Below are 26,523 nucleotides of genomic sequence, written 5' to 3' on the forward strand. Positions count from 1 at the left end.
CAAGATTAAACAAATGTCAGCCATTAGATAGCAATTATCTGAGACAGTTTCATGATAGACAATATGGCGATGCATAATAATTAGAATGGAAACACCATCTCATTCTGAGACAGATTAGTGATTGTTCTCACGGAATGAAAAAGGCTCTCTTTATGTAACATGGAACAGTTCACAGAAGATCCATGAGACACACAAGTAACATTTATGTTTCCTAAGTATATTCTAGTTAAGCCCAATTCAAAATAAGTGTTGAAAATGGATGCATCTTAGCACGCATTCTTTTGGACACACTGACTTATGGTGCTCACCGAATTCACGATTCATCCTAAAATATTATACTGTTATATTTAGGATGGCTAAGATCCAACTGGCAAGCAAAACAACACTTTCCAGTAACTGGATTTCTTCTCCAACAGCTGAGCCATAAAGGATTCTAGTTTATGCCGATATTCATTTTTTACTTCCATGTATACTCTTTTCCAAAGAGCCTCTTCCTTCAACTTGGGTCTAAATAACAAAAACAAGTCCAAGAGAAGTATATTAAGACATTCTGACAGTTGACCCCTTTACTATAAAATTGGAGAATTTCTTGTAGCTCTCCTATAGATCAAGTTATGTTGTCTAACACAAGCGGAACATCATACCAACTGCTTGCAGGACTGCATCACATACTGAGAAATGGATGACGGATACTTACCTACTGAAAGGGAAAATTAGCATTTGAACAAAAATTTAAGAAGGTAGAGACTGGAAGCAGCAAAACAAGAAGCTGAGAAAGTACAGAGACCCAACACTAATACAAGGGCAGACCAGCAAGGAAAGAAGTGACAATCTGCATAATCATCGACTGGCAATCCCAGAATCCTTTCTGCAGAGTGACGACAATTCAATTTTCTTTGGGAGAAAATGGTTAATGGAATAAATTGGTAAGATTGGCTATATCAATGTCAATCTTTATTTGAAGACTCCAAGTACAGTACATTAATTATATATGTCAAATGAGTAGAAAAAGCCAAAAATGAACTGAAAGATTTCTCTGGGAAGATCCAAGGGGTTAGGATGACACTTTCAGAAGGGGTATGTTGTCCATTTCATGGATGCCGTCTTTATCAATGAACCGGACGCTGAAAGAAGGTAGGTTCAGGATGAAGCGTTTCTGAAGCTGTTTAATAGAGAGAGAAAGGGGAAAGATTTGTTCAAAAAAAAAAAATCTTTTCTGAGAGAGAGACACACTGTTACACGTTCCAAAAGTTTAAGTTTCTTCCCTTCAGTTTCTGTCCTGCTTTCATTTTGTTTCTTTGCCATCTCTGGACACCAAAACTAAGATATGCCTTTCATATTCCAGAACCCTTGACTGTGTCCTCCATAGAAGTCAATTTGGAAATTGGGAGGGTTTGAATAGTTACCTTAAAGAATTGCATGAATTTTACAAGTAGAAAGAAATCACACACAGCACCATTTTAAGCTTACTGACTTGCATAAGCAAACAAATATTTTATTCTGTTTGAGTTTTAATATTTACCTAAAATTCCTTTTCAACAAATCTGAAGTAGGACTAAGAATCTGAAAAAAGAGGCTGCACACCGCTGATGTAATATGTGTTAGATGAACTTGCCATTTCCAAATTTATCTTGATATACATCTTAAAGAATGTGTCTTAAACTAGTACCTAACAAGAGAACCACTCTGCTGAAAAATTAACTTGACTGTGTGCCAGGACTAAGTATTTACCAGGTCCCCACTGTACACACTGCTTGGGATATAAACGTCAGTCAATCGTGCATGAGATGCTGGAAGCATGGGCTCCCTTTCCCACAGTGCCTGTTATTTCAGCATGAATTCTCTGTTCTCTAAACAAGATTTTTAATTCCAGTGAAAGTGGAGAAGATGACAACCATTTTCTACCATTGCATTTAGATATAGCAGGCAAACATTTGAGAGGGGCTGAGCTCATTTGTTTATGATGTATTTACATGTGTAAACTTCCCCACCCAATATGCACCACATACGAGTTAAGGTCAGAGCTTTTTTTTAGGCAAATGCCGACATCACCTTCAGGGTAAAACACTTGCTGTTTGCACTTATTAGCTCATATTGGATGGTCAGTTTGATATACAGAGGATAACGCCACTTCATCTTATTTGAGTGTAGGACCCTTGATTATATAAAATAAATGTGGTATTGTTTGTTCTTTTTATCAGAATGAACTGCACTGAGTAAAGAGACTCTGCTGTCACGTTATTTTCTTTTGTTATTTGTATGTTTTCAATTTTTGTGTTAGGGTGCATCAATATAGTAAGCACTTGTGACATTTTTGTTTTTATTTTTTAGTAGTAGTGACAACTGGTGGTACTGTGGTAGGCTGACAGACCAGTGACTGAGACAAAGACAGAGGTCAAAATGTCAGCAGGTCCTGCTCCAAGTAGCACTGTCTGGTAATATAGTATCCCCCCCCCCCATGCTCCAAGAGTATTTTTACTTTACAAATATTTAATGAGCAGACTGATTTCTATAAAAACAGGTTCTGCAGTTCTCAAGGTATATTCAAGGCAGGACCCTTCAAGGGTGGATTGATTTAAAACAAGGTGATTTAAGTCACAATTTAAATCACAAAATAAAGTCATTGATTTAAATCAAGTTACCAAATACAGGGGGTCCCCGCTATAAGTCACCCCGGTATACATCCGTTACACACTAAAGTCGTTGACGTTTGTAGGAACTGATGTGTTATAAGTCCTCCCATTCCCCGCTATAAGTCATGCAAAACACTCCCCCCCGCCCAATTTGCTTAAATGGAAGTCAGCCACAGGGGAAAAAAATTCCTTGCTTTAAGTTGTTTCACTATAAGTTCAAGTTTTTTGGAACATATCTTGGACTTCTAGCCAGGACTCCCTGTAAAGACAAGACTGTCTGTGCTTAGAGTGCATTTAATTTTGGTGTAAGCCCCATTGTACTCACTGGCACTTCTGTTTTTTGAGAAAACAAGTATAGAACGGGGTTCCCTTGGAAAAGGAGTTATACTGAAGTAAAATAGGGAATAGCACTTCTGGCATCACCGTTATGGTCTGTGGCCATGATATTCTAAAATAAGAGATTTGCGTTACACAACGTAAAATTCCAGGAGATACCACCACATAAGCACAGAACAAAAACAACCATCCTGTCTCTCTCTTTGCAAATATTACTTTTTAGTCCGCTGAGAAATTGAAAGCCCAGAGTTTTCAAGAAGCAAGAGCTAGTAGTTAGGGTAGACAGACTAGAGCAGGGATGAGGAACCTTTTTTGAGTTGGGGGCTGCTGACTCTCAGAAAAATCATTCGGGTATACACACAAATAAAAAAACCAACAACCCACAAACCCTCACTGATGTGGCCCCCGACTAAGGAGAAACACTCCCCACATTGCCCTTGCATACCACAGCCTAGATGGGCCCAAGCTGGTAGATTTTCTGTGGTCCAGCCCTACAGGTGGGTTCAATGGGAGAGACTGGGTCCCTAAGACTCAGGAGCTAGATCTAGGCAAGCCAGAGGCAGAATCCCACCCATGGGCCTTGGATTCTCCACCCCTGGAATAGAGCCGTTAATTCATTTTTACAAGATGGTAAGTGTAGGTGTAGAATGTTTGTGATGAGATTTAATTATAACTTTTAAAATAAGAAATTTAGTGTTTATTGATATTTTTAAAAAATTAAAAATATTTAAATAACGCAATCTAATTTTTTAAATAATATCTATTTTTATCCACCCTGGGACACCATGATTAATGCACATTTTCAAAGCACTTTTACAATGGCATACAAAATTAAGAAATTAGTTGAACTTTGCAGTTTTTGTTACATCTCAGGAACTATGAGCTCATCAGCACATGACAACAGCAAAGCTACTGTCTATTTATCAATCTACTGAGTTACCGTGCGAGACTATCCTTTCAACTCACTAGATGTAAGAGACATGTAATGGTCAGAGAACAAGACACCCTTTTTGGGGATAGGGTTGGGCAGCACTCAAAAGTAAATTTGCAACCTTACTCATTACCATAAATGCTTGTAAAGACTTCCGCAGCAGACTTCTCCCCAGTAAAACCAGTTCACCTCTAACCTCCAAGAAACAGTAGTACTGTTCTTCTAAAGAGTTATGGTGTGAAAAGGATATTTTTGCTATAATTGGAGGAGATCAACTGCTTCAATGCCAGAGGTCAAGTTACTATCTGACTTGATTATTCAACTTATGAACTAAGGAGAGAAAGTAGCTTAAAAAAGTGTAATAGAAAAATAAACTTACCACAAGCACAGGATAAGTATCAGAAGGTTAAAACATTTTAGGCAGAAACAACATAAAAAGACAAAGTCAAGGGCCGTCTACATCAATATTATGGTTAAGTATGGAAGGACCAGAAGTAAAGAAAAGCAATTAAGCTTAAAGTTTACATTCTGGAGGACATGAACCATACTAAGACAATGTAAGTACCCACAAATCCTTTTCCTCAGTAGCTGGTTCCACATCTGGCCAATGTATATTTATTACTCCTTCTGGCAAAGGCAGGAAAAAATGTGACAAAGGAACAGGAAAAATATCAGCAAATCAAGGCAAACAAACATTCCTTTCTCAAGATCACATAGGCCCAAGTCTTTGGTGACTCACCTCCTCTAGACATTTCTTTAGGAGCTCCACTGCCTCCTCGCGTGTGATACCTGAAAGAGAAAACACCCACAGATTGCTTTAGTTAAAGGCCATCTCTCTCAAGTCAATCTTTTTATTAAATTTAAACAACTTTTCAGCTGAGCACCAAAAAACTTCTCCGCAGTTCACAGAAAACACATTCCATATGTACTGAGGATGCCCTGCACTGAAGCATTCGCACTGCAACAAGCCATTGAGAATCGATTTGTTATACCAATGGGAAGCATGACGGAATTTTGCCTCCCATGGCCAGTGACTGGGCTTTGGAGAAGTCCAGCCGTCTCTCTCTTCTTGAGTTTATTATGGTTTTAAATCAGCTCCATCTGTCCACAGCCGGCTGCAAGTCAGTGAAAGTGGGCGGGGATTAGTTTTAGTGCTACGTTCCCTGCTGGGTATTAGTTTTAATAATGGGAAAGGCACGTGTGTGATGCCCCTGCTACTCACACGTTAGGATTAAAAAAAAAAAAAAAAAAAATCAGCATTCAGTGAGGATGGCAAACTGTGACAACATATTGTACTTAATTATTTTTCTTTTGGAAGGGGTGGGGAAAAAGAAGAAAGGCAGCATCGCTTCCAGGAGACACAAGTAATGAAAAAATTACAGAGATGGATGCTTAGCATGCATTCAACTTGATTCAAGTGCTTTTGTTCCTATCTCATGCCCGCTGCTCAGGTGGAATAAGTTTTAATTAGAGAAGAACTGCCAGATTCCTGATACATTGGTTGCAGGAAGAAGATAGAAATATTGCTAAAAGAAGGTCTCTGCTATGGCTTAGCAAACAGAGAGGCTTAGTTTGGATGTTATTAAAACACTGAGAGCTGCATATATACAAGGAATTATTACTACTGTTTAGTGTCTACATCAGAAGAGGCCATCACAGTTTGGTCTCTGGCAGTGGGAAGAGGAAGCAGCTCTGTGCAATTTCGCTCCCTCTCCCCCAAAGCCGGGGGAACGGCAACACAGCGCTTCTCTGGAGGCTTTTCCCCCACTGACCCTATAGCAGTAAGGAGTGGTGCCTGGGGGAGGCAGGGACTTGGGAACCATTTGTGCCTGTGAGAGTGGGGTGCCAGATAAGTGCCTCATCTCCACCCCCCTTCATGCACCTTCCTTCCCCGATCTCACCCCAGCACCCTTTAGGATCCACAAAAATTCGTTAAACCAGAATACCTTATTTTTCAGGATCACCAAATGAAAGAGGTTCAAGTGTATTAGATTATGATAGTCAAGAACTAACAGGTTAGTAATTAAAATTAAACCACTTCCTTACTTTAAAACGGGGCGGAAAAAGTCTAGTTTCACTGCAGCCTCCATTTTTACTGAACAACTTTGTCTATAGATTTTTAGATCTTTATTCCTCAATATCTAATTTCTGTGCCTACCACAGCATCAGAACTGGGCAGGAGTGAGTCAACAATTCACAAATTCAAAATTTCTCCTTATTAAGCCTTTGTTTTACTAGTTGGTAGAAGGAGAATTGTTTCTTTGCCACAAGTTTCATACTTACTTGGCTTGTAATAGCGGTCAAGAATACTCAGGGTTAGGAATGCACCATATCCATGTGCTGCAAAGGGAGCTTTAGCTAGGGCTGCAAGGTAATCCATATAATAAAGTGCAGGGCCTTCATGCTCATCATAGCCAGCCAGAAGTAGATTGACATGGTAAGGGGTCTGCAAGCAAAAATATAGAGTATTGATTAATGCAGCAATACTAACCAGCCTCCTCTACTGTCCCCCAGAATGTGTAGAGAATGGTAATCCAGCCCATTTCAACATGCTCCTTTGGAAACAAAGTGTTCCTAACAATTGTACAAACGACTACTGAGGAAAGTATTTGTATTAAAAATCCTTAAATGGCTCGAGTTTTGCTGTTGTGGGGAAGCAAACTTCTTTGCTCACTGTATTCCTCCAAGTCGTGTAAGACACTTTCCCTTCAATCTGTTCCTTAGAATCCTTTCACAGTGTTTCACTTTTATGGGGACAAAACAATTAAAACACTTTCGCATCACACTCTCTCAACTAAATGCTGGGATTTTTTACTGTCAGCATACAATCACAACGTGGACTTTTTTGGCCGGTACAAAGTTCCTGTTAATTTAATATGCTGTTTGTTTAGTTACACTAAATTAATTACACAGCATTTTAAGCCAGTATGAAAACAGAACATGGTGTGAACAGTTTTATATATATAATGTTACATTGTAACATTAACTGCCAATTAGACTTTTATTCCATGTACCAAGTTAAACCTCTATGACCTTACTTTCAATTTGCTTCCATTTAGATTTCAGAACCTGGCCCACTTCCTCTTTATCACAAGATCAAGATCAAGATAATCAAAGTTTCTTCCCATCCTTATCACAGACATTTTTCATATTTTTGTCTTTTAGGTTTCAGAAATAGTTTTACAGATGCAGAGAATTAAGCGTTAGCCTGCTCCAGTTTAATTCTTTCCTCCCTATTCTTGTTTAAGACTTTAAAAGCAATCCATTAAATAAAGATGTTTTCATGTTTATTCTTTAGCCAAGACAGACCACCCAGTTCCACTAATACAACCATGTCTTTTACTGGATTATAAATACAGATCTAGTAATTCTACAAAGCCCCAGGAGTTTGCATAATGTTTTATACGGGTTATCATTTTCTTTAAAACCTCATGTATTCTTATTGCATTTTCCACAGTGGGGAAGTGGTTGTGTAAACACATAGCTATAGATATACCAAACACATGTGAACACATTATAAATGATTTCATAGTGCATATACACACACAAGATTACCAATTGGTGATGCATAGGCTCATACAAGGACTACATAGAATCACCATATGCTTGCTTAACACTTTTATACTTTTAGTAGTTCCATACTGATTTCAGTACTTGGCATCAATAAGAAACTGACACTACACATAGTGTGTTCATTAGATTTTCAGAAAATTTAAATCAACACCAGCCAGCCAGAATAGGGATGAACAACATCTACTACTAGTGCCAGAGAGCAAAATCATTTTGAAAATCTGGGATATGTGTAGCCGGTTAGAGCTTGTTTCTTACATAATTGAGAATGTAAAGTAAAAAAGATTAAATTTTTAGGAGCAAAACTTATTTCCATCACTGTTCTACCGAGGCTATTACCTGGAGTTATTCTGATTCCTTCTATGAGACGTTATTAAACAGCTTTAAGCAAAATAATAGGATAAAGGTATTAAATAATGGGGTTAACATTAAGTTGAGACCACAAAATCATGATAGTAAAGAACATCACTTGATGCAAGTACAGGCTGAACCTCTGTAGTCTGGCACCCTCAGGACCTGACTAGCGCTGAATCAGGGAATCTGCCAAATCGTGGGAGGTCAATATTGTCTAGCATCATTACCAACACTTCCACTGCTTACCAGGCTCTTAGAAGACATTTAGGGGTAAATTAGAGCTAAGCAACAGCACAGAACATTCACAGAAAGGACTAGTGGCTGTAAAACTACATGGAACCACGGTAAAATGGACATCTGGCTAACTAAAATAATGCCAGACCACAGATGTTGCCATACCAGAGAGTGCCAGACTAGAGAGGTTCAAACTATATTAGACAGAACTTTGAGTTAAAATATTTTTAAATAGAATTAGAGTGCTATAGTTTGAATACTCTTCTCACAAAAGGAGGACAGATTGATTAGCTTTCCCATTTCATGAACCATATACTTATAAAACAAAAATTAATTCACTCAATGTTTTTGGACACAAAAGCAATTTAGTGAAATATACACATTTTAAGGGTTAGTCTCATGCTTAACAGGCCCAGCTGCAACCAAATACTGTAGTACACCATATGAGTCTTATTGGTTTCTACTTTCATCAGAAAAAATAAGGACAGAAAGCAAAATGACAGTCTCATTTACATCCAAAATATAAATTTATAAACCAAGACTGTTTCAATCATTCCAGAATCAAGTTGCTATACAAACGTATTAGTTTAATGAGCCTATGTATTATCATTTATTTATGCTTAAACATCTCATGCACATCAAAGTTGGCATTTAAAAGCCATGACACGCAGCACAGAAGATAACTCACAAATTATTGTGCTACTTCGAATTACCAACTTTTGCATGTGTGAGAAGCTGAAGCATAAATAAGTGGTGTCACAGACTAATTAAATCAATGCAGCTGTGTAACAACTTGCAGTTTCTAAAATTCTTCTGCAGAAGCCCAATGAAACATCTTTTGCTTGTTTTTTTTTTTTATTTCAAATGTAAATAAATCTTAGACTCTCTCACTACTAGAGGACAGTGAGGCCCAAATATTAGATAATTATTTTCACACTGTATTTATGATTTCTGTATTCTTTCTAACTGATTTTAACACTGAAACTTACAAAGAAATGCAGTATTAAAAGGGCATTTTCATACATCATGTTGGGGAGTAAAATTCATGTTTTCCAAGGAAGAGCTCTCTCTTCAAGCAACATCTTTTTCTGATATCTAAACTCACCATTGCTTCCCACTGCAGTGTCCACAACATTTATTTAACTGCTAGAATTTCCAGTATGTCATGATCTTGTTTCAAGTGTAGCAGTTCAGGACTTGGATGTGAAGTCCTAGCAAAGCTATATTTTGGAAAGTGGCACTCTAACGGGGAACTGTTCTGTTAAAACCACTTCACTGACTTGTAAATATACCTATTTTCATATGTGAATGTTTAAAGAGTTTAAATTGCTTAACTTAAAAACACTGGACGACAAGTAAATACCAAACTCCATATGTGTTGAATGACACGCTCCTGACCAATCAGCCCACAATACTAAAATCAAATCTGTTCCCCCCCAATTATACTGCAAAAATCATGCAAAATACAAGCCTTTCAATACCCACTAGCTGATACTCCCATTTGCCAGACACAGTTGCCAAACAAATAAAACCAAATCTTACAAATTATCATCTCAAATAGTTTTTACCCCTAAAAGGGAGAAGGATCTAGAGACACCAGAAGTCCAGTAGGAATTTTACATTTTCTATGGCCAGGTCTACATCGCAGCTGAAAACTGGCTTACGATACACAATTCCAGCTACATTTTTTACGTAGCTGGAATCAACGTACCTAAAACCTAGCTTTGGCACTGTCCCCACTGTGGAAGGTAGAGAGGAGAAATGCTCCCATTGACTTCCCTTACTCCTTGTGAGGAGTAGCAGTCCCGGCATCAATTGGGGCACACTCGGCATTTGACTTAGCAGGTCTTTACTAGACCTGCTAAATCAAATGGAGGAAGATTGATTTTCTCCATAGTCTAGATGTGATCTACGTAAAAATTAAGATCACAGTATGACGACAGGCAGCAATACAAATCCCTAAGAAAACCTACTTATAAGCATTAATGTTATGCTTTATAAAGACACTTGTTCTAATCTTTTAAACCTTTCTATGCAACTGATCATCATGGCACCTTAACATAGATCAGCAACATCTTTGCTAGTCCAGCACTTGGGTCCCAACTCTTCTATGCCTGGTCTCTCAACTCAGTGGTTTGAAACAGAAAAGTGCCAAGTCAGATATTTGTTAAATACTCTCTATATTGAACTTTAGTGGCAGAATGTTTATCAATTTCAAACGAGGCATGGGATTTAGTTGCTAATTAACATGAGCAAGATTTCTGAACTTGAATGTTACTGTGATTACAAAGGTTTAACGTGAGAAATGATGGGCTAACACTTTTGGGACTGAGGAAAAACAATGCATTTTTTTTTGTGTCTCAAGAAAATGCAAGCTTTCCCTTCAGTTAAAGGAAATATTTTTCATCGCTATCTAGCTTTGCACTCTATGCCGTTGGATTTAAAATAACTGCAGTGATTAAGAAGAGCGTGAAATTCTTCAGAATTTACAGCTGAAGAGAACAGTTGTGAGAAATACATTGAAACAACAAGATCAGCGATGGGAGGCTGGGCGGTGACAAGCAGCGGTGTGACATCTGGCGGAAACCAAAGTCACAGCAAGGGGGAGAGAGAGGTGGGCGTGAGGAAGCATCCTGCCAAGCGTGGACAGCAAGAGAGGAATTGACAATCTTCCTTTGGACTAAGGCCAGACCCTGCCACCTATAATTACACATAACATCACAACGAGAAGCTGCAGTTTAGATTTTTTTTTTAAAGTTATTTTAAATGATGTGCAGCAACTTAATATGTTAAACATTCCAAACTTGGCACTGGCATTCCCAGCAGGTAAGTCATCTGGGAGGTTGAGGAAGGCAGTGGGTTGAGAAAGGTAACACCAAATTCTTTCTGCCCCATGTTGATTTGTACTGCAGCAGCCATACAGGAACCGACAAAAGGTCTTTTCAGAGACTCAAAAATACATCAAACATGGATAATGGTAAAATGGGTTCTTACCTGTGAAGGTGAATACCCAGTGTGAGGAGCACAGCATATCAGAAGTGATCAATCAGAATTAAACACCTTCTTATCAGTACAGTGCTGATAGTTCAGCCTTGGAGACACTTGCTATAGAGTCCTTTACACCTCCCTAACAGCGTAAAGGGGCCCTAATGTGAGCGAACACTGGCAGAATAGTGTTAAAGGTCCTTTCCATAAATGAAAATCAGGTTCTAGGACTCCAATGGACAGTGTGAATTCTACTCTGAGCTTAGGCAGGGTTCCACCAGAAATAAATCATGGTCCCCCACGTCCTATACACTAAGGGTATGTCTACACTGCAAAGCAAAAAAAGACTATACGCTTCAATTTGGGTTTCAAATCTGATTTGCCATGTCTTCACTGCTATTGTAACCTGGGCTAAGAACACACTTTCCTTTTCTTTTGTAGTGTAGATGCACTGTATTTGGCTTTGATTTCACATTCCATGCAGAAAACTCAAGACATTGTCTACTCAAGAGTTTTAAACCGTTTAGTTTAACTGATGCAAACCCATGCGAAGATTTTTATTTTGGTTTAAAATGGTTTTAGTTCAGCTGTTTCTAACTGAATTAAGCTAAACAAAAATAAGGCAGGTTCAAAAACAAAACAAGAGCACAGACAAAAACAAAACAAAACCCAGCATTAAACTAGTTTAAACTTTTTTTAAAATTCCACCTGAAAACGAAAGCAGCACAAATGCACATGTAGACAAGCCCCAAGTCCAACTGCCATTAAATGAAATGTCAGTGGGTAAAGTTAAAGATTTTACAAATATCTGTTACAGCTATTGCTATGCATCTTTAAAATTACAATGCAACACCACAACCTTGGCAACCAGCATATGGACACAGCAATTTTTACTGACTGAGAATTCACACACAATTAGACAGAATGTGTAATCTGCTCTATAGGTAACAATGAACACTTTTTAAAAAAGCGGCTTAAAAGAAACCCCTCCAGGTTTGAGAAAATTTCTCTGGAACAACCCATAATACATGGGATCTTTACTGCAGACAAGTAACTTCAGTTTACAGTGGTTTAGGGTCCCTCAATACAATATATTCTATCAAATCTTGGAGGCCTAACCGAGCTACACTTGATATTCACAGTGCAAAAACTTTGATAAGACAACCCTGTTCTGAGCCACCACTTCAAACTGTCTCCAAGGTTTTCAGTACTATTTTGTTGAGCTCCGATAGGCAACTGATCTATTAAAAAAAGGTATCACTGTACTTACAAGTACACTGTACTTTTTGCTTTAAAAAAAGGTATCACTGTACTTACAAGTTCATGCAATTGTTTACATTAATACACCTCCAAAAGTAAATACTGTAGTACTTTTAAAATCAACAAGAGTTCAACCTCCTCAATGTATATTTCTAAGCAATCCTAGCAAAATATGTGTCCTGCAAATGATCTATGAAAGTAGGTTGCACATCAAGGCCCATATTATAAAACTGGGTCCACCTGACATCTGACTGCATGGATTAGAACCTAAAAGGATAAAGCTACAAGATTATGGTTTTATACTGATTTTAATTGAGTAAAAGGATATTAACTGCATTAGAAGTTCAAGCTTCTCCTTCGAAGGCTAAATGGTACAGGGTGAATTTCCAAGCCAAATACCCCTGGGATACCAATACAAAAAATGTTCTGTTTGACAGGATAAGGACTGTAATATCAGATCTCAAAAACTTAATTTAGCTATTGTCCATCTGCAGAGAAAGAGATGGACCATTTCCTTGTTGCTATATATATTTTCATACACCAACAGCAGCTCCAAGTTTGCATGCTTTCTTGTTAAAGGCGCTGCCATATTGTAATTAGAGTGGTTTCAAAATTTAATGACTTAAAAATGCAACATGGCACAGATGCCTTATTATACCAGCTAGTTAACACAGTATTTGTTTTCTCCATTCATTTCACTTGCTAATCCAAAATGCTGTCTCTACCTAGCAAATAAAGCTCACAGATTAAATCACTGATGGTCCAATGGCAAAATGTAACCCCTGTGTTTGCTAATCAGTGGTATTTTTGAGGAGAATTCAGGCAATATTTAATATTGTGAAGCAGACTCCACATGTTGAAGCAGAATTACATGCTGCAAGGTAAATGTAGCAAGTAATGAATGCTAAACACTCAGCGAGTGCTAGAAATATGAATAACTATGATTGCAGAGCATTACATTAATGCTGGATCATCCACAGAGATCGACAAATGAATTCAAACTAGCTGAAGTGGTAAGGGATACAGATGGTGGTTAACAGTGTAGAACATGCTTCAGTTTGGGTTGGGCAGTAACACTCTGGAAAACCTAGCAGAACACTGTTTTAATATAACAGAGACTCAAAATATACTATGTCAGTTGGCGAATTTCTTTGGAGTAATCAGCGAAAAACACCAAGGCTCCTGAGTTCCCTTCACTGTATAACATGGAGAGCCACAAAAAAGCAATGAAGGGGAAAGGTTACATGAAATGTCCCCACTCTCCTCCCCATCTGGCACTTTTGTGAACACTCTGCATATCCTGTAGTAGTAGTAGTAGTAGCAGCAGCAGTGGCGCAAAAAGGGGCGGAGCCAAACAGGACAATCACCAAGCTCCACCCTCTCCATACATTAGAGGCCACAAAAACAGAGATTGGTTAATGCAGCTCCTCTGATCTGGAACCCCACTGAATAAGTCACAGCATAAAAGCTTCCCAATATCAATTGTCTAAGAGGGAGTAGGGTGGGAACAAAAACTGAAAGGGCACACAGGAAGAGTTCCTATGGCCAGAGCATCTTTGGACTGGGACATACCACAAGCGAGTGACAATCTGAAAATGTTCTAGTTTTACCCCTGCTTGCAATACAACACCTATGAGGCCCTCAAAGTAGGAAAAGGGAGAATGCAGCCCCGCCACACATATAGTCCCACAGGACTATTCTGTCCCCACTGTATATTTTACCCACCATCTCCATTATTTCCTATGTGAACACGTCAATTACTAGTTTAACAGAAAATTGGGAGATGGATCCCTGTGTTGCATTTCTGACTGACACTACTCTATGACCTTGACCAGGTTGCTTCAGCTCTGTGCTCATTTGTACTATGAGGATATTATTTATTCACTTCCCCTAAAGTAATCGGAAATCTCTGAGGTGTGTATGTGCAAAGTACTGTCATAAAATTAGACCAAGACTTCAGCAACAAAGTTGCACCAAGTAAACAGCACAAGTACAGTACTTAAACTCCCAGAAGAGTTTGCCATATATATTTTCTAGTCACTAAATGGTTTAAAGGCTACTACACATTAATGACCAAATGCCCAGAAGTCCTGCTCATACTCAACTTTCTTCCTGTTCAGACTTGTATTTTGTAACACTGGTTAACCAGAACAAACCCCAGTAAGTGAGGTCTCCCAGATACATGTGAATGGGGCCCAGGACCTTTTTGGCACAGAGCCATTTCTTAATCTATTTGGAAAGAAGAGGATAGTCTTGAGAAGTATTCTGGATTTAAGTCACCACTTTCCACTCAGTTTTAAGTCAAACTGCTTCCATTACCAGATTCTCAATAGCTCAAACAAATGGGGTTTATTCTACAGATAAACTGACAAGAAAAATTACCTATTGGTTTTAGAGGTAAAGTTACAGATTTAAGACAGTTGTGTGAGGTTGACATGAAAATCCTTAATGAGTAGAGATTCAGAAAAATTAGGGATGGAGTAGACATACAGGTTTTTTTTAAAACAAAGCCAAAAATCTTTGATATAATATCACTATACTTCCAGTGGGGATATTTAGCACAGAAAAAGGGATTTCTGATCTCAGCAGGCACCTAACTGGATAGCACACACTCTCGAGGAGTGAGAAAGCAACACCTTCTCACATACAATCCCCCAGAGAGAGGGGATTTACACCTGAAAACTCATAACTGTATCAGCACTGTGATGGGCAAAACAGCAAGTTAAAAAAATCTGGTTAATTTAAACCAGCTCAGAGTTCAACTTCCCTCTTCTTTACTGAGACGGGACTGTGACTATAGCCTGGCTCTTCCTAAAGGCTAGGCGAACATGAACGGTAGGAATTTTGAGGCTATACGTGGAGGAAAAGGTAGAAGGGATCATGGATAAACTATACCCAAAAAGTTGGGGTAAGATTATACCATAAAAAAATTAGGAGATATCTTCTAATTTGCCTGCTCTCCTGACCCCAAAGTTAGAATAATCAGAGTTTGGAAGGGTCATCATCTTTTATAAAGCTCCAGCTTCAGGTGTTCAACCCACTAAGGTAACATTTCCCATTGCCAGATCTAAACAATCTACGCTTCAAGTATCACAGGTTTAAAGTATTCACTTAGGTCAGTACAAAGCAGAAACCATATGCAATTCAGGTTCAGTCACAAGTGACTTTCTAAGATATTAAGAAATAAATGGGGTTTCGACAAGACAAACTGCTTTAGACATTCCATTCTTGGCTACCTTAAAAACCTTTTCATATTAGCCTTTCCAAGTATTAGCTGTTATAAGCCAACGGTATATGTTCAACTTAATTTGCAGGGAACTTCCTGCACCTTGCTGTGCATCAAGATGAAAACATACTTTTAAACCATTAGTAAATACCTAGTCCCTCCCTCTTTCCCATAAAATATAGTAATATATATATTTATTATGTTTTATAGAGATCACCAACAGCATTAGTTTAACAGACTCCCAGAATCCCATGTGAATGACTTCTTTGTATAAAGAACTACTAGTTATATTTTTATTGATTCTAATTAGGTCACAATGGGTACAGAAATACAACAAATATGTGACAACTGATTGAGCAAAGAACATAACTAACTGATGCCAATGTTTGTAACTGCATGTTGAAAGTGCTGCACCTTCATACAAGCACTAAGTGCTAAGTTTTAAAAGACGACAGTGTTCTCCCTACAGTATAGAGATCTCTGTAGTGTGACAGTGGTGTCAAAGTGCGCCATTTGCTCGGGGGCATTGCCATCTGCAGCAACACAACATTTTGTCTCCGGTAAATAAACACATCTGCCTTTGCCAGTGTCCTCCCCACTGTGCTGCCCATCTGGAGCAGGTGAGCTGGAAGGCAAGCCTGGGCACAGGGAGGAGGGGGGATGCAGGGAGGATCAGGCCTCAAGGGACATGGCACATAGAGGAAGAAGACAGTGCCGCATCATGTCACATCCTGCTAACCGCATTTGCCAAAAAGCATGTTAAATTACCCTCGTTAGCGATATTTTTATCATATGTAACAAATGGCTGTCTGTGCTTAAGTGGGCAGGACATTCAAAGTCAATTTCACCTATGCCATCTGCTCTGAAGGTCCTGTGACCTTGAGACAAGTAATCAGCCTCTTACGCAATTGACAGACAAGGCTGTACATGCACAACAGAGGGAGAAGAATTACAATACTGCAGCTAATGTCACTCATGGAAATGCAGAACAGCTCCAGGCAAATGTGAACATTTGAATGAAAGTCACAATAAGTACCATTTTTATAGGACTAACATATCTACAGTCGAATTTGGACAGGCTTTGTGTATGGATGGGGCCTAACAATAGGACTCTCATACGGGCTGGAGCCCAAAACCTTAATACAAATATTGAGCACTATTTGTAAGTCTGAGAAAGGTTCCCTGGGAAATTTCTATAAAATGCCCTAGCAATAAAAAAAAAAATTCCCCTGCTTATCCCCATACTAACATAATTGCTCAGCTTAATTTATAGCATCAATGCTCTTGTTTTCCCACTTTTCTCTTGTGTGGAAAGCATACATATATCAGACAGAGGACTGCTGAAATCCCTAATCTCATATATTTAGATACCACTTTGCCCTTCCCTAACAACTTCCAGCAAAATATTTATAGCACTTGACAAGCAGTTAATTAAGCCTCCTCTCCCTATGAGGTAGCCAAGGATTACATATTTATAAGCAATACCCATTTCACAACTGGGGAAAAGTGATGCACAGAAGTTGATATTTGACCTTCAACATGTCACACGGCAAGCCAAAAGCAAGAGTGGAACCCAGACGTCCTGACTTCCTCACTAAAATTGCCAAGCATCAAAGGGCACTTATATAAGGCATCTGAATGATGAATGACAAAACAGTATTTATTAGCAATGCTTTGAAATATTACCTTAAGGAAGTCAAGTCATTGCACTCTGCTAATTAAAAAAAAAAAAAAAAAAGCAAGCAGCTTCAACTTGGTTTTGGTATTTACAGAAAGCTTCATGTCTGTTTACAAAAAAGGGCTTGTTTTGCTAAGAACATCAAACAGCTTTGCTCTATTAAATCATTTTGGGAGAAGATTAAACGGATTCAATGCATTTGCATGAGAAGTGATGGCCTTATCTCAATTTTAAAGGGGCTTAATTCACTTAGCTGTCTGATATTGATGACAAAATATTACTGGTACCAAAAAATCTTAACCCTGTAGTTGTATTAGTTTATGATAAGTGAGGTGATAGGCACTTTACAAAGAAAAAAAGCAAACCATAGGCTACAATTTCCATACAACAGACCATTTTGGTGAGGAAAAACCTATAGTTAAAGAAGGAAGAGACCTCTTGATTAGAGTTCATCCATCTGCAAGTGAAAGTTATTCTCCTGCAATTCATATTGGGTAGTTAGCAGACATTTGGTGCTCACTAAGGCTTTGTCTACATGTAAATGTTTAAAGAGCAGCTGCACTTTAAACTGAAAGTGTGGCAATTGGGCATTTTCTTCCAGTGTTAGGATCTTTCTCCCAGCACTATGTAAACCACCTCCATGAAGATAGGGTCTAAAAGTGCTGGTTCAACCTCGTACTTTACAGCACTGTAACTTGCTACACTGAGGCAGGAGTACTTTTTCATACTCCTGAGCCAGAAAGTTACAGTGCTGTAAAGTGCCAGTGTAGACAGCTTAAGGCACTGGATTCCGGGCCATATCGTAATTTCTATCCCACACTTTGAAGACAATTAACCAGATCATGATCAAAACATCGTCTTAAATTTTTCATAGGTTCAAAGCCTCCATTCGTGGATATTCCTTCTATATATTTTCCAACATATAGATACAGATCATCAAAATGGACAGTAAGCTGGGCTAACTCAAGTATCATTTGGGGAAAGATATTTCTCGATATTTAAAGTTTTTTGTGTCCTTAACATGAAATGACAAGCAAACCTATTATAAAAGTAGGTAAAACTCCTATGATAGATAACATTTTACAGAAAATGGAATAGTTGTCGATATCATCTTCTTAGAACTGAACACGATATTATTGCAACTATTATTTAACTACTAATACAGGAGAACCTTGATTTGCCAAATGTCTCCAGGGTCCCCAAAATAATAAGGGGTTGTTAAAATGAGAACATGAAACAACTAACAAAAGCAAACCAAGATGGACAACATGAAGCACTATTATTGTACAGTAATTATTTATTTGTATCACTGAAAATATTTAGGACATAACATAGCACAGAACTATAATGAAGATATGAGATCCAACCTTGTGGTTCCTAACACACGTATCTCATAATAGTATTATTTTTTTAGATGCTTTGTGAGGCTTATGTTTTTCAGATAAAGCATTTCAGAAATTTCAGTTTAAGAAAACCAATCAGATTTGATTGTACACAAGTTACACCAAACAACTATGAGGCAAAAATCTAAAGTTATGCTAAACGGTAAATTGCTAAAATGATCTGCACCAAGCATAAGAAGAGAGCATGGAATTATGAAGTGAAAGTGAATGATATACTCAGATAAAAAGGGAAATATCTTCCCCCATCCCTTTTGTAGCAACAAAACCTGATTGTTCTTAAGAGTCTCAGTGCCACATTACTCACTGTGGGAAGCCTGTGGCTTCACTAACTTAGGCCATACTCAAATCAGTCGCTTGTTTCAGAAGAATTGAGAAAAACTTGGCCAGTCACATGTTACTTTCATTTTTATTTTGTGTTTTCTGCCCTGGAGCACTCAGTCATGTGAAAGCACATGTTTAAATTGTGAGCCCACGGGGAAAAAATGAAACAAAAATATTGCTGAGAAAAAAAAGCTGTCACAGAAGAAAGGGACGTAAGGAGGGAAAAGGGCAAACATAGTGGTTGATTCTGCAAGGTCTTAGTAACTCCAACCATTGCTATCATGCCTCAGTTGTTACTTACCCGACTGCGTAGGTAGTCGGCCAGATTTCTGCGTGTAAAGTTTGCTGCTGCAGTAGGAGACAACTCATACCCTGAGATAATGAACAAAGGCATATATGAGGACATTGGAGTGCAAATGAACCATGCTTATTACTTTTTCTCCCGCTATTTGTTTCATAATAAAACAGGAAGGCAACATGATTGAGGGCAATCCCATCTTCCTATTCTGGCTCTGAGAACTTATTTATTATGTTCCCTTTACCCGTCTACATTTTTCCAATGTTGATTGACAATAATTATACTGACCTATAGCAAATGGGGCTTAGTTTTCAAATAACTCAGATCTATAAAGGGGTTCAAAATATAAAGCACCAGAAAAATAGAGAATATTACATACCCATATTCTGAATATTTCTTCATACAAACCATATTCTAAAAAATGGCACACAATTAAACGGGGGGTGGGGGGGGCACTTGAAGAGGAATAGAGATGTTTTTCACCCAGGATCTGAAGACAGATGGAAAGTTTCTGCATTTCTGCAAATCACAGGGTATGCCTACACAGCAATTAAACGCTCCCAGAAGACTTGGGTCAGCTGACTCTCACTGAGGGGCTATAAAATTGCTGGGTAGATGTTTGGGTTTGAGCTGAAGCCTAAGCTCTGGGACCCCCTGAGAGCCCAAGTCAGCTGACCCTTGGTCTGCCACAGCTGACCAAGGTCTTCAAAGGCCTGGACTACAGAAGAAAAGGCTCTTGACTGACTAGCAAGCTTGTGAGATTGGGTACATTCTGAAATGAAGGTGGATTTTTTTTTGTTAAAACCAATGCTTTAGACATGCAATTCCATTTTAATTTATAGAAAAAGAGACTCCGTAAAAAAAGCAGGCTAAAGGTTCCACCACCCGTGACAATGAATAAAGAATCAAAAGACAGATTATTTATAGAAGTCTTCAAAGGCACTTGATCAAAAGTCCATGCTAAGAAGAACAGAACAAGTTATTACATGATATCCTGGTATCATCAGAACTTTTAACTTGCCCTAAAGGATAAAAGTTTTTACTAGCAATCTTAGCTTTTTTTTTCCCCAAGCAATGACAAAAAGTGCTCAATCTATTGCTTCAGAGAGTTATAAACAGTGGACTTCACTAAAATACAAAAATACTTTTACAATTCAGTAACAATTCATCTATATCCTGAGTATATGTGAACCAAAGATTATTTAATTAAGAGCTGAACTATTTGCAGTCACTCTAGAAATTCAGAAAGCAAAAAGATCGTAAAGAAAAACTGCTCCTTTTGATAGCTCCTTATCAAGTCAGTACAAATCCAATCACAGATTTGAACATATCACAGGAGGTGATCAGTGCTTGAAAAGGCTGGAGGAAGACATTATAATGAATTGCACATAGCATATTTCACTAGAAGTGCTCTGCAAACTAGTTGCAGTACTCTCGCAAATGAAGTATCATCTTCTCTTTTTGCAGAAGGAGAAATTGAAGCAGAGAGGTCAGATGATGTGCTCAACGATCACACAACATCAGAACTTGCAACAGACACCCAGATACCAATTATCCTATCCCTCTCTTTCTAATAGCTAGACCATCCTCCTGTTTTGTACAGGCCAAAGTGTGCTGATTCTGGTGTTGCTCTATTGGGGCCTGTTGCTTTTAGGGAAGGGAATTTTTTTTAAACCTGATTTAATAAATGAGTTATTGAAACATATACTGAGACATTCATCATTCATATATATTCAGTGGGAAATAACTTTTAATTGAAAAAACAAACTTGGGTGGATCGAATGTGAAGTATTCAAGCTCCTAACTTACCTATCTTGCCCTCTTTACCATATTTACCTCTGGCTATGTCTACACTACGCAGCTTTTGGCTACAAGACTGCATCGATACAGCCCTGTAGCTAAAAGTCAGCATGTACAAATGCTGTTTGTCAGCACTTCTGACATCAAAATACTTCTAGCCCCAAGTAGCTTTTGCTACGTTAGCAGGAGAGCACTCCAACCAACAGTGCAGCATTCACACTTGCACCTGCTGCAACCAAACTTTTGTCGTTCATGGCTGTGTGTGTGATTTAAGCACTCATGAAGGACAAGTTTTGTTGATCAGTTGCAAGTGTAGAAAAAGCCTTAGCCCCTGTAAGTCAGAAACACACAAACTAGACAGACTTTAAGAAAATGAAGTGTTAGCACTTCTCCCAAACATCAACTTGAAATAATCTAATAGTTTTTTTTTAAAAGGACAATAACTTCATTAATCACCACTCCTTATATCTGAATATTTTTCAATGACTAGAAGAAACTCCTTAAAATTACTAAAACTAAAAGAGTTAGTACTTTCACAGCTCTTATATATAATGTTTGCCCTGTTGAGAATCTATTTTTCCTGTTTGTGCCAGTTCTTCAAACAGCAACAAGAGCAAGCTTTTAAAAATGATTAGCAGTAAACTGTGATTGTAAACCCACAAAAACTCGCATGGTCACTAAGGCACAACATAATATTCACAAATATATTTCAGTAAAATAAACATACAACATTTCCAGCTGTCCTTTAAACTCTCAGTAACAAAGATACTGAGCCCCTAACAACATGCCGGCATATTAGCTCACATTCATACAATTACAAAACATGACATCTTGTTCTGATTACACTTTAAAACAAACCCAGTAAGGAACTGTTTTGAGTTCTAGTTTTATACTTACCATTTCTCATTTTGTAGAGCTGAACATTTTTCTGGATGTACTCTGCAAACTGCACAGTGTCTCCAGCTTCCCCCACACACAGCAGTAAGATCTTCTCACTCATTTTAAACATCTTATCATGGTCTAGGCAGCAAGACAAGAACACACATTACAGTCATGACCAAGAATATGCTATATTACCAATACCATAGCAGTTTCACAATGTATTTAATAAGTGCCAGGTTAAACGATTTTCACTCAATTATGCTAATCAAAGTGTCCCAACTAAATTACAATATTCACCTTCTCTCAGTTTTCCAATTAAATCTGTTGAAGTGTTCCTGTGTGCCATTAAATATCTGCTGTCACAATTCAGAGAAGTGACTGCAATTGAGTGGTTAATGTAATACCCTCCATCTACTCTGTGAATGAGTGTATGGCCCAATTCGTGCAACTTGAATCTATGCTTACAGCCCATTTACCCGCATGGATCACTCATGGAAACAGTGTGTCTCAACACAAGAGTCTACATGTGCAGTTTCAGGAACAGATTCTGGAGCTAAATTCTGAAGTGCTTTGACAGTCTTCAGAAGGCAAGATGCTACAGAAATGCAAGGTGTTACTCATGTACCAAGATTGGTTAAAAGTGCACAAAGACAGAACAATATTTTAAAAAAAAAATAAAGTATTAGCTCCTTCATTCTATTCTTTATTCACCAATAAAATATTCAAGATGTGATAGTGTAATTATGGGTAGAGTTGAAAAATGTGAACTCATTAAGCAAAGAAAAGTTATGAAAAATGTAGGATCAAAGCGTACAAAGGGATTTCCCTTTTCCTAAGATAGAAAAGGAGTCATTTGGACAGACAATGCTTGACAAGCAAAAGCCCTTCTTTTAAAATATAGGGTAATCAATGCAATATCTGAACTTTGAACTTAGCAACAAAATCATTAAGCAGACCAGAATTCTTCCCTTGAAATCAAAACTTTAAAACTGTAATTTTCTGAAGCATTTTTCAAATCTCATTGATGACAACAAAACTATAGAAACATAATTTTGTACTATCCCTAATACTGTAATCTTATCTGACCACCAGTCTGCTTTAACTAGATAAGATAGATAAATTTTCAAGCAGCTGCTAGTGCCTAAGGAAAAATGCTTCTCCATATTCAGGCTTGGTCTACAGAACAGCAGTCTAAATCTCCATATCTGAATCTCACTTTCACTTTCCATTTACTAAATACTGTTAAATAATCTTCCCTGGAAACCATGTTTGAAAGCTTCTGAAATGTTACAATCCTTTAATAGGATTTGGAGAGTATTATGGAGTTGTTAAATACTTTAAAAGTTGCTTTTGAGCGTTCAGGGGTTGCTATTCAGGATTGATCATGCTCTGTAATATGTTTACACTTTGAAGGGAAAAAAAACACTACCAGAAATATTGTATATCAATACTACATATAGGTTACAGTTTTTCAAACTAGGATTAATAAATCCCAGATGTCACTATGTTTGCTTGAAAAGATTAAATCAATTCCAACAAGATTTAAACACATTTTACAAAAACTTTTTTAAAAACCTGACTGTATTTGGTAATTTAGAGAAAAGACTGCAATTTATTGCAGAGATTTCTCCCTAACTTAGCATGTTGTTTATGAAACAGGAATACTACTTTTCTTCATTTTTGCAGACATTAAATGAGGTATAGCAATCAGATTGGCTACACTGCAAGATCAATGTCTCCAATTTCATTGAAATACTCCCAATATTCAAGGGAAAGGAATGATGTTTGGCTCGCTTATTTTTAAAGCCCCAGCTGCTGGATTCATGTGATTAAACAAAAAATATTTTTACATAAAGAAAGGAAGTTTAACCCTCCTGACTGAAGAAAAGCACTTGAAAATGGAACTGTGTTAACATAAAAGTTCAACTGTGAATATCAACCCTGAAACCAAAGTCACATTAATAACTTTAGTTTTGGGGGCCCTAGCTCCTGATTTCCTCAATACTTGTGGCTGACAATACAGATCTAGTAACTTTTTAAGAGGAAAAAATTATATGTGGCACACGAACAGCTGACAGCACTTAGTTCTATATTAGCGAGGTAAAACAAGTCCCACAAACATGCATTACTATGCTCATGAGAACAATCCCACTGACTAATACCTAAGCCCTGAAACCTGGCCTGCAGTAAGGACATTTTAAGGTGTCCCTGCCATCAACTATAACATCAGTTCAAATGAACTACAGGTAAAGTTGATAGGAGTCCTGTGGTGTCCAACCAGTTCTGAAGCAGACTAGCCACATTCAACCAGCCTAATAGCCACATGTGGCTAGTGCCTAGTGTGTTGGACACCACGTACCTAGACCCATTTTCTACCCGTTCAGATAGGTTTGTTTTAGTTAATGCTATTAAAAAGTAATAACAGAAACAGATCGAGTCATGGAAGCCTTGGTTCCTCCTGGTTCAAATGAAAATTAAAATTTCTGAAGGAAATATATAAATTTTTCAAGTGCTGACCCAGTCCATTTCCATTGGATAATGACTCAGAAAGGAAGTAAAACCCTGGAGTAAGTAGTATCTGTACTCTTCTCCCAACACTTGAGTAGATTATTCAGAATGCTCAGTATTCTAGCAACAGATTTTAAAATAATAATAAAAAAATAGAAGTGAAAATCCACAGGCTTCTTTATAAAACCTAAAGATTACAAGAGCTCATAGTAATATTTTTCCATCTCCAGTAATGTTACATTACTCCAGTGGTTACATTCACACAACCTGATGTTAATTCTTTTGGTTTCACTCATTTCTCTCAGGTGAGCAATAATGAAGATTTTTCTATTTGAAAAAACTTAGAAATGGGCTGACAATTTGGTTCTTACATCTTCCAAGAGCTAACATCTAATGCTTTACAGATGTTAATTTGATTCATTTTTAATAACTCTCAATTACCCTTCCATTTCTCCTATGCGGCTTCTCATGGAAGGGAAGAGAACCACATAAGTCAAGGGGAAAAAAATCATTACGCTGTTAGCCATGAAATCTATTCTTAAAACTCACCCTTTGGTGTGATACCTATGCATCACTCCATAATGGGTAAAGAGTGGATGTACTCTGACTACTGCTAATTATACCAGTTGGGATAATTTCACTGATACCTTGACTTCCCTACTGCTTCTTTTCCTCCATTACTTGCCCCTCATCCTATATGTACATACTTTATGATGCTGAGATAGTCTTCACTCTCATAAATGTATACACTGCCAAATACAGGGGAATCCTAACCTGGGTCTCTAGACTCTACTTCAAGAGTCTGAGATGACAAATTCATGATTATGCTGTAGAACTAGTAGAGAATGCATACAAATATCTAAAGTCACAGAAGAGAAAATAGAACATAAATTGCTTTTCTTAAATTTTCTAAGCCATGTTTGCTACATAGAGGAAGTACCTTTCCATCAGGAAATTATCAACTGCACAAGTTGCTCTTCGGGCAGGAGCCATGCTTTCCTCAGTGTCTGCACTACATGCAGCACAATGGAACCCTAATTCTCGTCAAAGCCCCCTGGGTTGGTTTCACAATACACCACTATATATCTTGAGGAATACCTTATTTTGCAGAAGATAAAGCAAATTCCGTCGAGTTCTAAAAGCTAGCCTGTTTCCCAGTTTAAAGGCGCATAAATAGCAAGTGGTGACACAGCAGCAGGTGCACAAGAAGAGCTATAATCAAGGGGGCAGGGATCTCTCAAGAGAGCTGCACACCTGTGCCAGAGCCCTGGAGTCTACATCAGAGGCAGTGAGGGAAAAGAAATCTTCATCTACCTCAACCCCCCCACTCTGAGCACCGGTCCCCTCATCCCGCCCACCTCAACCCCCCCCTCACCCCGAGCAACGGTCCCCTCATCCCGCCCACCTCAAGCCCCCCCTCACCCCGAGCAACGGTCCCCTCACCCCGCCCACCTCAACCCCCCCCCTCACCCCGAGCAACGGTCCCCTCACCCCGCCCACCTCAACCCCCCCCTCACCCCTCACCCCGGTCCCCTCAACCCCCCCCTCACCCCTCACCCCGCCCACCTCACCCCGGTCCCCTCACCCCGCCCACCGCAACCCCCCCCTCACCCCGGTCCCCTCACCCCGCCCACCTCAACCCCCCCCTCACCCCGGTCCCCTCACCCCGCCCACCTCAACCCCCCCTCACCCCGGTCCCCTCACCCCGCCCACCTCAACCCCCCCTCACCCCGGTCCCCTCACCCCGCCCACCTCAACCCCCCCCTCACCCCGAGCAACGGTCCCCTCATCCCGCCCACCTCAAGCCCCTTCACTCCAAGCAACTGCCCCGCCTCTCACCGTGCTTCATCTGGACGATGCTGGAGGCCGCCACCGTGTCGGAGGCCAGCAGGATGTAGTCGGGGCCCTGGATGCCGATCAGGTACTCCATGGCCGGGGCGCGCTCTTCCTCTCAGGCCCGGGCCGGCGGTCGCTTCCCTCCCTTCGCCACAGCGCGACGTGACACAGCGAGGCCGACCGACCCGGCGCGCGGCGATGACGCAGTCACACGGTCTCGCGAGAGCGCCGCCTGAGCGCGCGGGCGGCGGGGGGGGGGGTGCGGTCA

The 26,523-nt window shown here is 39.0% G+C and overlaps 1 protein-coding gene across 1 annotated transcript; it reads right to left on the bottom strand.

The window, feature by feature from the left end:
- Positions 1-937: 937 nt before the first annotated feature.
- On the bottom strand, positions 938-26,459 carry PSMB2 (proteasome 20S subunit beta 2). Its single transcript, XM_075909053.1, has 6 exons — positions 26,259-26,459; positions 21,927-22,049; positions 19,233-19,303; positions 6,184-6,346; positions 4,640-4,689; positions 938-1,162 (listed from the first exon to the last, which is right to left on the bottom strand). The coding sequence occupies exons 1-6, from the start codon at positions 26,347-26,349 to the stop codon at positions 1,055-1,057; spliced, it is 606 nt and encodes a 201-aa protein (XP_075765168.1). The 5' UTR covers positions 26,350-26,459; the 3' UTR covers positions 938-1,054.
- Between the last annotated feature and the right edge of the window lie 64 nt (positions 26,460-26,523).

The sequence above is a fragment of the Pelodiscus sinensis genome, chromosome 25 (assembly GCF_049634645.1).
Source record: "Pelodiscus sinensis isolate JC-2024 chromosome 25, ASM4963464v1, whole genome shotgun sequence".
Classification (NCBI taxonomy): domain Eukaryota; kingdom Metazoa; phylum Chordata; order Testudines; family Trionychidae; genus Pelodiscus; species Pelodiscus sinensis.

Excerpts from the sequence above, each read along its gene's own strand:
- PSMB2 (XM_075909053.1), bottom strand. The coding sequence starts at position 26,349 with ATGGAGTACCTGATCGGCATCCAGGGCCCCGACTACATCCTGCTGGCC. Across the intron at positions 22,050-26,258 it reads CATCGTCCAGATGAAGCACG|ACCATGATAAGATGTTTAAA; the intron begins GTGAGAGGCGGG and ends CTTGCTGCCTAG. Across the intron at positions 6,347-19,232 it reads CCGACTACCTACGCAGTCGG|ACCCCTTACCATGTCAATCT; the intron begins GTAAGTAACAAC and ends TTTTGCTTGCAG.